This window comes from Crocuta crocuta, unplaced genomic scaffold, assembly GCF_008692635.1.
Source record: "Crocuta crocuta isolate KB4526 unplaced genomic scaffold, BGI_CrCroc_1.0 scaffold170, whole genome shotgun sequence".
In the NCBI taxonomy this organism is placed as follows: Eukaryota; Metazoa; Chordata; class Mammalia; order Carnivora; family Hyaenidae; genus Crocuta; species Crocuta crocuta.
Window position 1 is genome coordinate 2,022,467 of NW_027527853.1, and position 11,708 is coordinate 2,034,174.

Here is an 11,708-nt window from a genome sequence, read left to right on the forward strand (position 1 = left end):
CACCAGGAGTCTTGGGAAGAAGTTTATGTTAAAAGCAATCAGAGCGACTAAGGATCCTGAGCTTTAGGGAGAGGCCAGGAGATTAGCAGTGTAAAGTGACCAGTTCCCTCCTGCAGCGTGGAAAACAGGAAAACAATGAGACCAGAGGGCAGCCGGAGCAGTGAGGAAAGACAAGTCAGGAGGAGGGAGAGCACAGGTGGATTTAAGAGAAACTGAGGAACAAGGAGCCACATAATTTGGTGACAGCCTCTGAAGACCACTGTCATGTCAATATTCAATAGTATTAACTAGCAGCTATATAGACAGCTCTTCTGGCCTGCACTGCTGTAAGCAATTGTTAAATGAGTTCTAATCCTCTATATACTCCAAAAACAAAATTATTGTTTTTATCCTTATTTTATGGATGAAAAGCCAAAGCCCAGAGAGGTTAAATAACCTGCCCAAGGTCAAGCAGCATTGCTGAAATTAGAATCTAGTCTCATTTCAGAGTTCATGGTCCTAACCAAAACATTGGGCTGCCTCTCTAGCCAGACCCTGGGGGTCCCAGGTGTGTTGGGGACCCAGGGAGAAAAGAAGAGCATTAAGCAGCCTTCTCTCTATCCCCAGCCCTGTCCTGAGAATATCAGCAAAGCCCACCTGCATGCTTCCTTTTGCACTTCGGGCATTCTTAGTGCTAGACATGCCCCAGGTCCAAGACAAGCTTGGCCTCTGCTTTTGTTCCCCTGAGATTCAGGACAACTAGTGTTCCTGCCAGCGTCCAGGGTCATAGAAGGAAGGACTGCGAGTTGCCTCCCTGGCCACTTGATTCAATGACAGCGAGCCCTCCAGCCCCTCTACAAGCAGCCCCCACTGCCGGAAGGCACCCAGAGATCCTGTTCAGGCCTTTCTGAGCTGCTTCCCAGAGCATAGGCAGAACTGAGGATTTCTGGGATAGATGTTGACTTTGCAGTCAACAAAGCTAAATGATGGAAAGTAAAACAGTGTTATAGGTGTGGTGGGAAGAGCACCGGGCTGGGAGCCAGGAAGGCCGAGTTCTAGTTTCCTGTTCTGGGCAATGGGAGGAGAGGAGAGGCTGAGGGACAACACCAGTGGGCCCCTGCTAGCTCTGTCTCATCGCTTTGGGCGTCCCTGCCCTCCCAGGAGGCTGGCAAGCCTGTGCCAGCAGGACCTCCTCACAGGCTGGGACAGAAGAGGTCCCACCTTGGGCCAAAGACAAAGTCAGCCTCACCTCCATCATCATCTCAACTCCCTTCCTCTTCATTATCTCATTTGATCATCAAGATAGCCCCATGGAGAATGTAAGGCAGAGGTGATCCTCCCCATTTCCCAGATGAGGAGACTGAGACTCAGGGTGTGCATGGGGAGAGGACTTCCTATTGAGTTGCAAACACACAACTGAATCTTCTGAATCCAAGCTTGGTGCACTCCCCATTGCCATGCACTGCCTCTCGCTGGGGGCCTTGTAAGAGACGTGAGAGGGGCAGATCTCTCGCTCATGGCTCCGTTACAGTACTGATCACAGAGCTACCGTATGCCAGACACTCTGCTGGCTGCTCCTCTCCTCCCTTACCTCAGTAAGTCTTCACTAACACCCAGTACATAAATGTTCTTCACCTCATTCTATACATGAAGAAATTAAGGTTCAAAGATCAAGAAACGTATGTCCAAGAACACACAGCTAGCAAGTGCTCAAGATTCACCACCAGTCAGTCTGACTCAAAACCCAGACCCTTCCTGCCACACTACATTGCCTTTGTGTGTCCACGTTCTCCACATGCACAAGGACTGAGACTATTTCATGTATATGCCCAGCCCACAGCAGGCTCTAGTTACATGTTGGTTCATGGAATTACTATTCCCAAGACCAAAGCATTAAAAGGAATGAAGAAGGCTGTTTCATACAGATGGAAATTTTAGTCCAACCGGATCAAATAATAGTCATGAAACTTTATGTTCCTAACAACATAGCTTCAAAGTATATAAAGCAAAATTGATTCCCCCCCAAAAAAGGAAAAAAATAGGAAACCCACAATCAAAGTAGATTTTATACATTTCTATCAGAAATGTATAAATAGAATAGGGGTGCCTGGCTGGCTCAGTCAGTAGAGTATGCAACTCTTGAGCTCAGGGTTGTGAGTTCCAGCCCCACCCTGGGTGTAGGGATTACAAAAGAGAGGGGGGGAGAGAGAGAGGAAAGAAGGAAGGAAAAAAGGAAGGAAGGAAGGAAGGAGGGAGGGAAGGAGGGAGGAAAGGGGGAAGGAAGAAAGAAGGAAGGAAGGAAGGAAAGGAGGGAGGGAGGAAGGAAGGAAGGAAGGAAGGAAGGAAGGAAGGAAGGAAGGAAGGAAGAGAATATGTAAACCAGCAGTTCTTAAACTTTTTGTTCTTAGGAACCCTTTCTACTCTTAAAAGTGATTGAGGTTTTTAGATTAAATTAAAGATCTTCTGTTTATATGCTTTTATACCTACCAATACTTACATGTTTAAAATTAAAATTGAGGGAAATTTTATTATCTCATTTAAAATAGCAAAAATAGGGGCACCTGGGTGGCTTAGTTGGTTGAGCGTCCGACTTTCGCTTAGGTCATGATCTCACAGTTTGTGGGTTCGAGCCCCGCATCAGGCTCTGTGCTGACTGCCTGCTCAGAGCCTGGAGCTTGTTTCAGAGTCTGTGACTCCCTCTCTCTCTGACCCTCCCCTGCTCACGCTGTCTCTCTCTCTCTCTCCTAGAAATAAATAAAACATTTAAAAAATAAAATAAAATAGCAAAAATAAACCCATTATATGTTAACATAAATAACAAATTCTGTGAAAAATATATTTCACAAAACAAAAAAATAGTGAAAGGAGTGGCATTGTCTTAATTTTTGCAAATCTCTTTCATGTCTGGTTTAATAGATTTAGATTCTCATACCTCCTTCTGCATTCAATCGGTTGTTATGTGTTGTTTTGCTTGAAGTATGTGAAGAAAATTTGGCCTCACACAGAAATGTAGATGCAAAATAGAATATTTCAACAGCCTTTTCAGATATTATAGATACTCTTTGATACTAAAACACAGTATGTGACAGTTCCATAAGTGTTGGCTGTAATGTAGAATCTGAATCCATATCAATAAACTTTTCTTACCCTGTTACCTTAAGACCCATTTTCTACCTTGTTTAGAGTGAATCTTTCAATTGCATTCAATTCTAACAGTCGTAGACTCCCTGAAAGGGACTTGGGGACCCTCAGGAGAACCCTGACCACACTTGGAGAATCACTGAAACAGGCAATAAAAAAGGAAAAATACGTAAGATTTGATAACATAACTAACGAGTTTGATCTAATAGGTATCTAGGTAGACCTTTGCTCACAACAAACCACAAATACACATTTTTTTTTTTTTTTAACGAGTGGTCCCTTCAGTCACCTCAGGGAAATGCGCACCTGGACAGACTGCAGAAGCTCCAAGATAGACAGATGCCCAGCACACCGAGTGTGCCCCACAGCTGCCTGGGCCATGGCAGATCAGGGAAAGACACCACATCAGAGTGCAGCCTCCTCCCTGACCGGGCCACAGAGCCAGGGTGACCCGCTGACCTGGCCGCAGAGGGACATCTTCCTGAATGATGGTCCCATGGCACAGCCTCCACCTAGGCTTCGTTCCTGCGAAGCCCTTCCCTCCTTAATCTCACAAGTGAGGGGCCTCCCAAGGCAGAGTTGTCAGGTAAGGACTGCCCATCCTCCCCTTCAAGGAGGCTCCCTGCGACCCCGCGGCCTTAGGAGCTCTTGAGCTGCCAGGTACAGACGCACCTGCTCCTAGGCCTTCTTACGTAGCCAGTAACAGGAACAGTGCCTCCGCTGTCCAGGCCAGGCACTGGGACGCCAAGAACAGCATAGGCGACCAGCTGCTCAGGGAGCCTGCACCTTGCATGATCACCTGCGGGTGCCAACACTCCCTGCCAGTGCGTGGGACCACACCCCCCGGAGTGCAGAAAGCCAGCCAAGCCTGAATCAGGGATGAGAATGAACTGGAGCACAGGAACAGCATTGCTGCTCAGTGTCCCAAACCAGAGCTAAGGCCAAGGTATCCAAGGGAGCTTTCAGAACACACATCACATTCGTACCCTGAAGTCATGCATTTCTTAGAGATCTACCATTCCTAGTGCCTATGATATGCCGGCATTATGCAGGGGGCTTTCTTTCCATGTATCACTTTGTTTGTCCCTCACGATAACTATTGGGAACGAACGTTCTATTTACAGACAAGAAAATGGATGATCAGAATGGCTACGTAGTTACCCAAGGTTACTCAGCAAAAGTGCACTTGGACTTCAGCCTGGCTCATTTTGTCTGCAAAGTCCAGGTTCTTGTGCCATTACTACACTCCAATGCCTGGACCTTTGCCTTCTGGCTGGTCACCCACAGAACCCCTTCATGCTGGGGGTTGGGAGAGGAAGAAAGGGGAGCACAGGTCCTCAGCCTGTTGCACCTGAACCCAACTAGGTCATCCTGGACATCCAAAGCCATCATTTCTCACCCCGGGCTCTATCTGCTGAAGGTCCTTCTGTTTCCTCTGCCCTGCCTTTTGTCTCTTTCTCACAACTATGAAGAAGCAGAGCCTATGTCCTCTGCACTTCTGGATCCCTATCTGCTGTGTGTACACCACACCTCAAGCTTTGCACATAGTAGGTCCTTCATGTGTGTCGGCTGAACGTTAGGAAGAGTGGCCCCTCACCTCTCTCCACTACCACTGAAAGGACAGATTCATGGGAAGACAGGAGCCTTGGAAACATTTGGGAGGATGGGGGTAGGAGGTATAAGGGCCTCAAGAGTGGAAGGGGCAAGTGCAGATCCAAGCCCCAGGCTTCCCCACGCCCTGCTATGAGACACACTCCCGGAGGACCTCCCCGCCAAAGGCTGGGGAGGTCGGGTCTCAGGTCAGGCTCTCCAGAAGCAGCTCCCCCACCCTCCAGCCTCCCTCCAAAGCTCCTCCCACAGGAAAGCCAGTGGAAGCCCAGGCACAAACGTGGGGTTCCTGAAAGCCTCCTCTCTGTTGCCTCCTTGGATGTCCTCAATTCCTTCCTCCTCCCACAGCCTTTCCTGCCCTGGCTTGGAATTTACCTTCAGGTAGAGTACTTAAGCCCTGGCCTCTTTGGGGCCCAAACCTAGGTCCAAATTCTGGCTCCTTCACCTATTAGCTATGTGACTAGGGGCCAGTTACTTGATCTTAAGCGCCCCAGAGCCAGTAAGCCTGCAGACTCTGAATCCAGACCTCCTGGTTGTGCCCTGGCTCTGACTCTGGAACCAGACCACCAGGGTTCAAGTCCTGGCCCCTACCCTTACTTAACTTCTCTTTGCCTGGATATCTTTATCTGTAACGTGGGGGTAATAACAGTCCCCACTCGTCTTATTATAGCACTGCTGTGAGAATTAAACGGAGTAACTTATGCGATGTGCTCAGAACAGACCCTGTAAAGGATCCAGTAAGCATTAGCTCTCAATAGAAACAGTAGGTGATAAGGCTGTGAAGTGCTGCGCCGCGTCTATGGCACTTGGAGCTCCCTGAATGGCAGTTATGATTACCTGCGCCCCCACTAGGCTACGGGGTCCCTGGAGGTGGGAGGTCCTGGGTCGGATCCATCTCGGGTTCCCCAGCAGCCAGCACAGCGCCGGGCACCGGGAGGAGTTCAAACAAATGCTCGAGGTCGGACGGGTGAACCGCCCTCCCGGGAGCAGGAGGGTGTGGGCAGCCAGGAGCCGCCTGCCAGGAGAAGGGAGAACCGAGGTGTCAGGGAAGAGAAAACAGAGCGGAGGGGGGAAAGGCCGAGACGGACAGATAAGCGAGTGAAGTGAGTGAGAAAAGGAACAGGAGAGGCTGTGGCGGAGGGAGATAAGGAGGAAGGATGGAGAACTCGGTCTGCGAGGAAATGCNACAAGCGCATGCGGCTGCCCAACCTGCTGGAGCACGAGAGCCTGGCCGAGGTGAAGCAGCAGGCGAGCAGCTGGCTGCCGCTGCTGGCCAAGCGCTGCCACTCGGACACGCAGGTCTTCCTGTGCTCGCTCTTCGCGCCCGTCTGCCTCGACCGGCCCATCTACCCGTGCCGCTCGCTGTGCGAGGCCGTGCGCGCCGGTTGCGCGCCGCTCATGGAGGCCTACGGCTTCCCCTGGCCCGAGATGCTGCACTGCCACAAGTTCCCCTTGGACAACGACCTCTGCATCGCTGTGCAGTTCGGACACCTGCCTGCCACCGCGCCTCCAGGTAGCGCCGCCGCCGCCGCCCTCCTCGCCCCCGCGCGCTCAGACATCCCCGGGCACAGCGAGCTGGGCTCTTAGCCTCCCCGGAGGTGCCACCCCCGCTCCCCCTCACACACACACACACACACACACACACACACACACACACACACACCGCCTTCGCTCAGCCCCGCGTGCCCCGGGAACTGTCCCCCACAGCCTTCCAGCCTTCCCACCTCCCACAGACCGCCAAGGCAGTGCCTTCCCCAGGCTCTGGACAAGCTCGCGGGCTTTCCCCATCCCAGGTCCGTTCCTGAAGACGCCCCTGGCGTCCCTAGAAGCGCCCACCTTCCTAAACCTCTGGAGTCCCTGGGTAGCCCCAGTGCTGTCCCCCCATCCTGGGGCGTCCCCATAAACGCCCTGTGGCCTCTCTTAGCCCAGGAATGCCCAGGGTCGCTAAGCAATGCCCAAGCCCGTTCACTTCCTCCACAGCTCTGGACCCCAGGGCACCAAAACAAGCATCACCTCCATCCCGTGTTGGGACCTCGGTGGGGGAGAAGGGCTGAGGGAAGGGGTTTAGCGGAAGACTGGGGTAAGCACACTCCTGGGCTATGGTTTCCATCCCCCACCCCCCCACACACACCCCATTTTCTGCACCTGAGCCCTAAATTCTCCCCCTCTCTCCCCCAATCCCCCAGGTTGGGAGACCTTTGGGTAAAGCTCAATGCAGGAAGAAACAGATTGCCAGGGTCTGCCACTGACACGGAGCCCTTGGGAGAGCTGCTTAACTTAGAGCTTCGGTTTTCTCATAGGTAACACAGGAAGCCAGCGCGGGTTCCAGAAGCCAGTGAGATCCTGAGTGCCACCTCCCAACCACCCCCAGTCCCATTACCCTTAATCCCTCCCTGGTCTGAGCCTCCCTTCACTGTGCACCCCCACAGCCCACCCTAAATGCCAAACTCCTCCCAAGCAGAGTAAGCCTGGGCCGGGCACCAGACCCAGGGAATAAACAGCGGTGTGAGCAGAGGAGCTGTGTCTGGGCAGTTAGTTTAGGAGTCTAGGGAGCCCCTGATGCTGGAACTCCCTGAGAGGCAGCACTGCTCTCCCGTTTTCCTGTCGGACCCCACTACCCCCTACCCACCCGCTCAGGGCTTGCCTTATCCCATCCCCTCCTGAGAGTCAGGCAGGGGTCCTGTGACTGGGGAGTGTGCAGACAAGGGAAATACCCTGTCGTGGGGTTGGAAATGGGACCAGGAAGCAGGGAGAGCGCCAGCTCATGCAGACACAGCACAGTCCCGAGCAGGGATCCTGGCGCAGCTCCTTTTTCTGGTTTTCTTGGAACCCCGACATTAACAGCCTGTAAGGCAGGGAAATCCCGGGCTCGGAACCCCACCTGGCCCTGCCCTCCCAGTCCTGCCCTCTCTGTAGCCAGCCTTCCCCTGTGGTGGGGCACCCACCTGGAGGAGGCAAAGACATGGGACAGAGGTCAGGTGCTGTGTGGTGGCCTGAGAACAAGAGGCAGCCTCAAGTGTGTGGGTGGCCAACAACCAAATTGAGAGTATTTCATATAAAAATTAAGAGTTGTGGCTTCCCTGGGAAGATCAGAAGTTCTGGCAATGCTAAGCTGCCCACCTTAGAGGGTGGTGCCCCTCAGTTTACCACAGTCCCCGCCCTGGCAGCGTCCCTTGTCCCTTGACCCTGCGTTCCTAGAAAGCTCCTGCAGATCACCCCCACCACAGCACTAGCCTGGGAGTCACAAATCCTGAGTCTTACGCTCAGTTCTCAATAGTTCTGCAGACCTAGGTGCTGGCCACTCTGGGCCTCAGTTTTCTTTTCTTGAATAGTAAGAATACCTACTTCACAGTTTGAGGATTAAATGAAACGACGTTTAGAAGAAGCACATGTCATGGCTGTGGTTGCCAGCGCCCTGGAGCTGTCGTGCCCACTGGGACAGTTTTGTCCCCGTGCAGCCTCCTCTCTTTTGAACCTCACAACCACTCCGTGAGCATCATTACCATTACCGTCATCCCAGTTCCTGATGACAGAGCGCAGGCTTGGCGGGGGAGGTGGCTCCTCTGTGGGCTCATCATAAGCCTGGACTCAAAGCGGTTTATTGAACTCTGATCCCCTCGTGAGCCTCCCTCGCCTCCACTTCTGCTTCTCTCTTCACAGTGACCAAGATCTGTGCCCAGTGTGAAATGGAGCACAGTGCTGATGGCCTCATGGAGCAGATGTGTTCCAGCGACTTCGGTGAGTGTGGACCCCACGTGGCCACCACCCCAGTTCCTTTCCTTGACACACACGCACATGCACACATGTCCACAACCATCACACTGAATACTAACAGTTTCTGCATCATGGATTCCTCTTAGAATCTGATAAGGGCCATGAACCCTCTCCCCAGAGAAATGCAGCTCTTTTTGCAAGTTATCTCAGGGCCTTCAGAAGCCCCTCAAGGCCATGGTTCATGGGCCCAGAAACCATCTCTGGCCAGGGCTCCTCTAGTCCTCCCCTGGCACCTGCCCACAGAGGGGCCTCCAGGGCTGGGTTCTCTTTAGGAGAAGCAGGCTAAGCCCGGAGATGAATGGCGGCAACCGGGGGAGAGATGGGCCCCAGGATGGAGGGACAGCACCCTCATCCCCGGGCACCTCTCGGCCTGGTACCCGATGCACCGTTGGCCAGGCGAGCTGCAGTCACTGGTCCCACGGCTTCATCCTGGGCCCTCTCCACTCCTGGGACAGTGAGCCAAGTCTAGTCAGGCCCACACGACCCAGCGTGTGGCCTTTGCCAAGTTGATTCCTGTTTTGTGTCTTAGCCTCCCTGTCTGTAAAAAAGAGATAGCAATGAAATCCTTACTTGAGCAAGACTTTTATGTCGTTAGTCTGTTTGTAAAGAGATTACTACTGTTGCAAGGTATGTGTGTGTCCAAGGGAGGGAAAGAGAGGGGGTAGGGGGAGAAAGACAGATAGAAAGATTTTATAACAGTTTCCTTCCCCGGGTGGAGTCATTCTCTGGCATCTCCCTGGCTGCTCACAGAGATGGGGATCCAGATGCCTGAAGAAGGGGGAGACTACCCTAAGGGACCCCCCAAGCTCCAGACTCCCAATCCCAACTGTATAAAGCTCTCTGCAGCCATCCTGAGTGCCCCAAATGGGCACCCCAACCACTCTGGCCTTCAGCCACCTCCCCCGCCCTCACCCCTACATTCACACTCTAGACACACCACAGAAACACTCTCATACATAAAATACACAGCACCACACATCACACTTGCACCCATTCTACAGTCACACAGATTATAGTGGTGTGTTTGTACCAGGAAGAGTTGGTTGTGTGCACGCTTCTCAATCCAGCGCTCTGTGATGTGGTGGGTCATGGTGGGGGATTTACTCCATGGAAGCCAGCACATGCTACAGGGTGGGCCACCTCCACCAGCTGTGAAACATTTATCAGCCCACCATTGCTCCAAACACATACACACACACAAACACACACACACACACACACACACACAAAGAGCCAGAAATCCCACTTGGAAGCATCCCCAGGGATCATGAAGTCCAGCCTCCCTCTGTCACAAGAACCCCCCCCAACAAGCCTCCCCTTCCAGTTGGGCAGCTCCACCTGCAGTATTTCCTAGGGAGCCCAACACCCTACTCCACTCCCCCCCTAGGAGCTCTCCACCCTGCACTTGGTGTCATGGAAAGGCAGGGACTCTGGGGTTAACCTCATCTGCCCCCCCCATACCTCAAGGCTGAAACATAATGTCGGTGAAAATCCAGCACATGATATGAGCTTCAAAAATGTGCCCATATAAGCCCACCCTCCCAAGCCCCAGGCTCAGAACTTCAGGCACAAACACCAGCTGTGGGGCCACCAGCATCCAGAGCAAACCTGCCCATTCTCAAATGGTCCCTCTGTCTACCCACCCCCCCACACAGTGGTTAAAATGCGCATCAAGGAGATCAAGATGGAGAATGGGGACCGAAAGCTGATTGGAGCCCAGAAAAAAAAGAAGCTGCTCAAGCCAGGGCCCTTGAAGCGCAAGGACACCAAGAGGCTGGTGCTGCACATGAAGAATGGTGCTGGCTGCCCCTGCCCACAGCTGGACAGCCTGGCCGGCAGCTTCCTGGTCATGGGCCGCAAGGTGGACGGACAGCTGCTGCTCATGGCCGTCTACCGCTGGGACAAGAAGAATAAGGAAATGAAGTTTGCGGTCAAGTTCATGTTCTCCTATCCCTGCTCCCTCTACTACCCTTTCTTCTATGGGGCTGCTGAACCCCACTGAAGGACACTCCTCCCTGCCCCACCCAGCCAGCTGTGCCTTGCCCTCTGTCCCCACCCCTGGGGCATTCTCACTCTTCCTGCCCATCTGGCCTTACCTCTATTCCCAGGCTGACCCAGCCCGACAGAGAGTGGTTCCCTGCAGAGCTGTTACCAGCCCTGGCCTGAGGAATGGCCATGGGACCCAGGTGTCCTTGACTGAGGGGTTCTGGAGTCCCTCGGGACTTCTCTTAGGAGCAGGGCTTTCTCATCTGAAAGCCCTGGGTTTCAGAAAGTAGGTGGAGGGAGGAGAGAGCAAGGGAAGCATGGGGGGCGCTGAGCAGCCTGATGATATCTTTTCCAGAACAGACCATACTGTCCAGCTCCCCTCTGTTGGTGGAGAGGCCTCCCCTTGGGGAGGAAAGTCTTACTATTAGGCTGAGCTACCTGGGGGCCAATTCTCACCCCCACTGCCCCCTCGTGTCATCGTAGTCCCCCAAAGGAGGGGCATTAGGGCCGCAGCACCTTCCAGCCACAGTTCCCCACCTTCCCCATCCCTTCCCCTTTCCCTTCCAGCTAGACTGGAGAAGCCCCGCCCAGACCCCCTCCCATAGGCTGCTTTTGGGGGTTCATCCCTCAGCCTCGGCATTTCCCTTTTACCCTGATGATAAGTAAATTATTGCTATGAAGCAAGCCCGTAGGTACTAGACTAGATGCAGGCAAGGTTTGGTTTTTAGGGTTTTGTTTTGGCTTTTTTTTTTTAAGTTTTTAATTAAATCAAAGAAAACAACAGTTGGTTTTGACTAGGTTATTTCTTTGTCGGCTGGTCCCCAGAGGTGGAGAGAGGGAGGCTCAGAAGGGACTTTTAGAAAGAGGCCCTTGTCATAACCCACGGCCTGTCCACACAGGCATACTTGGAATGCCTAAGAGCAAGGCTCATGTCCCTGTAGGATCCCTTGAGAGCACAGAGGTCACCCCTCTCATCCCCATCACTGGGTGAGGGATGGAGATGACCCTCCTTTGGCTCCTGAAGAGGGAGATGCCAAGGTCCCCAGCCTTCTCCCATGGTCAGAACGCTCTCACAGTGCTGCAGCGCCTCCCTGACAAGGCCTGCTCCTCAGATCCCAGAAGGCTGGAGCACAGGAAACAACTCTGAAGAGCCAGGGCCTAAACATGTCACTCCTACCCCTTTAGCACTCTGACACCCCTTCCCCGCCCCCCCCCCCCCC

General features: G+C 53.1%; 1 protein-coding gene across 1 annotated transcript; it reads left to right on the forward strand.

Moving 5' to 3' along the window:
• Positions 1-5,917: 5,917 nt before the first annotated feature.
• Positions 5,918-11,269, forward strand: SFRP5 (secreted frizzled related protein 5). Its single transcript, XM_077780600.1, has 3 exons — positions 5,918-6,241; positions 8,389-8,466; positions 10,158-11,269. Exons 1-3 carry the CDS (start codon positions 5,923-5,925, stop codon positions 10,502-10,504), a joined length of 744 nt encoding a protein of 247 aa, XP_077636726.1. The 5' UTR covers positions 5,918-5,922; the 3' UTR covers positions 10,505-11,269.
• Positions 11,270-11,708: the final 439 nt, after the last annotated feature.

What these genes read in the sequence shown, in the direction of transcription:
- SFRP5 (XM_077780600.1), top strand. Translation starts at nt 5,923, where the DNA reads ATGCGGCTGCCCAACCTGCTGGAGCACGAGAGCCTGGCCGAGGTGAAG. An exon ending in GCCTGCCACCGCGCCTCCAG is followed by an intron (nt 6,242 to 8,388) that starts GTAGCGCCGCCG and finishes CTCTCTTCACAG; the next exon opens with TGACCAAGATCTGTGCCCAG. An exon ending in GATGTGTTCCAGCGACTTCG is followed by an intron (nt 8,467 to 10,157) that starts GTGAGTGTGGAC and finishes CCCCCCACACAG; the next exon opens with TGGTTAAAATGCGCATCAAG.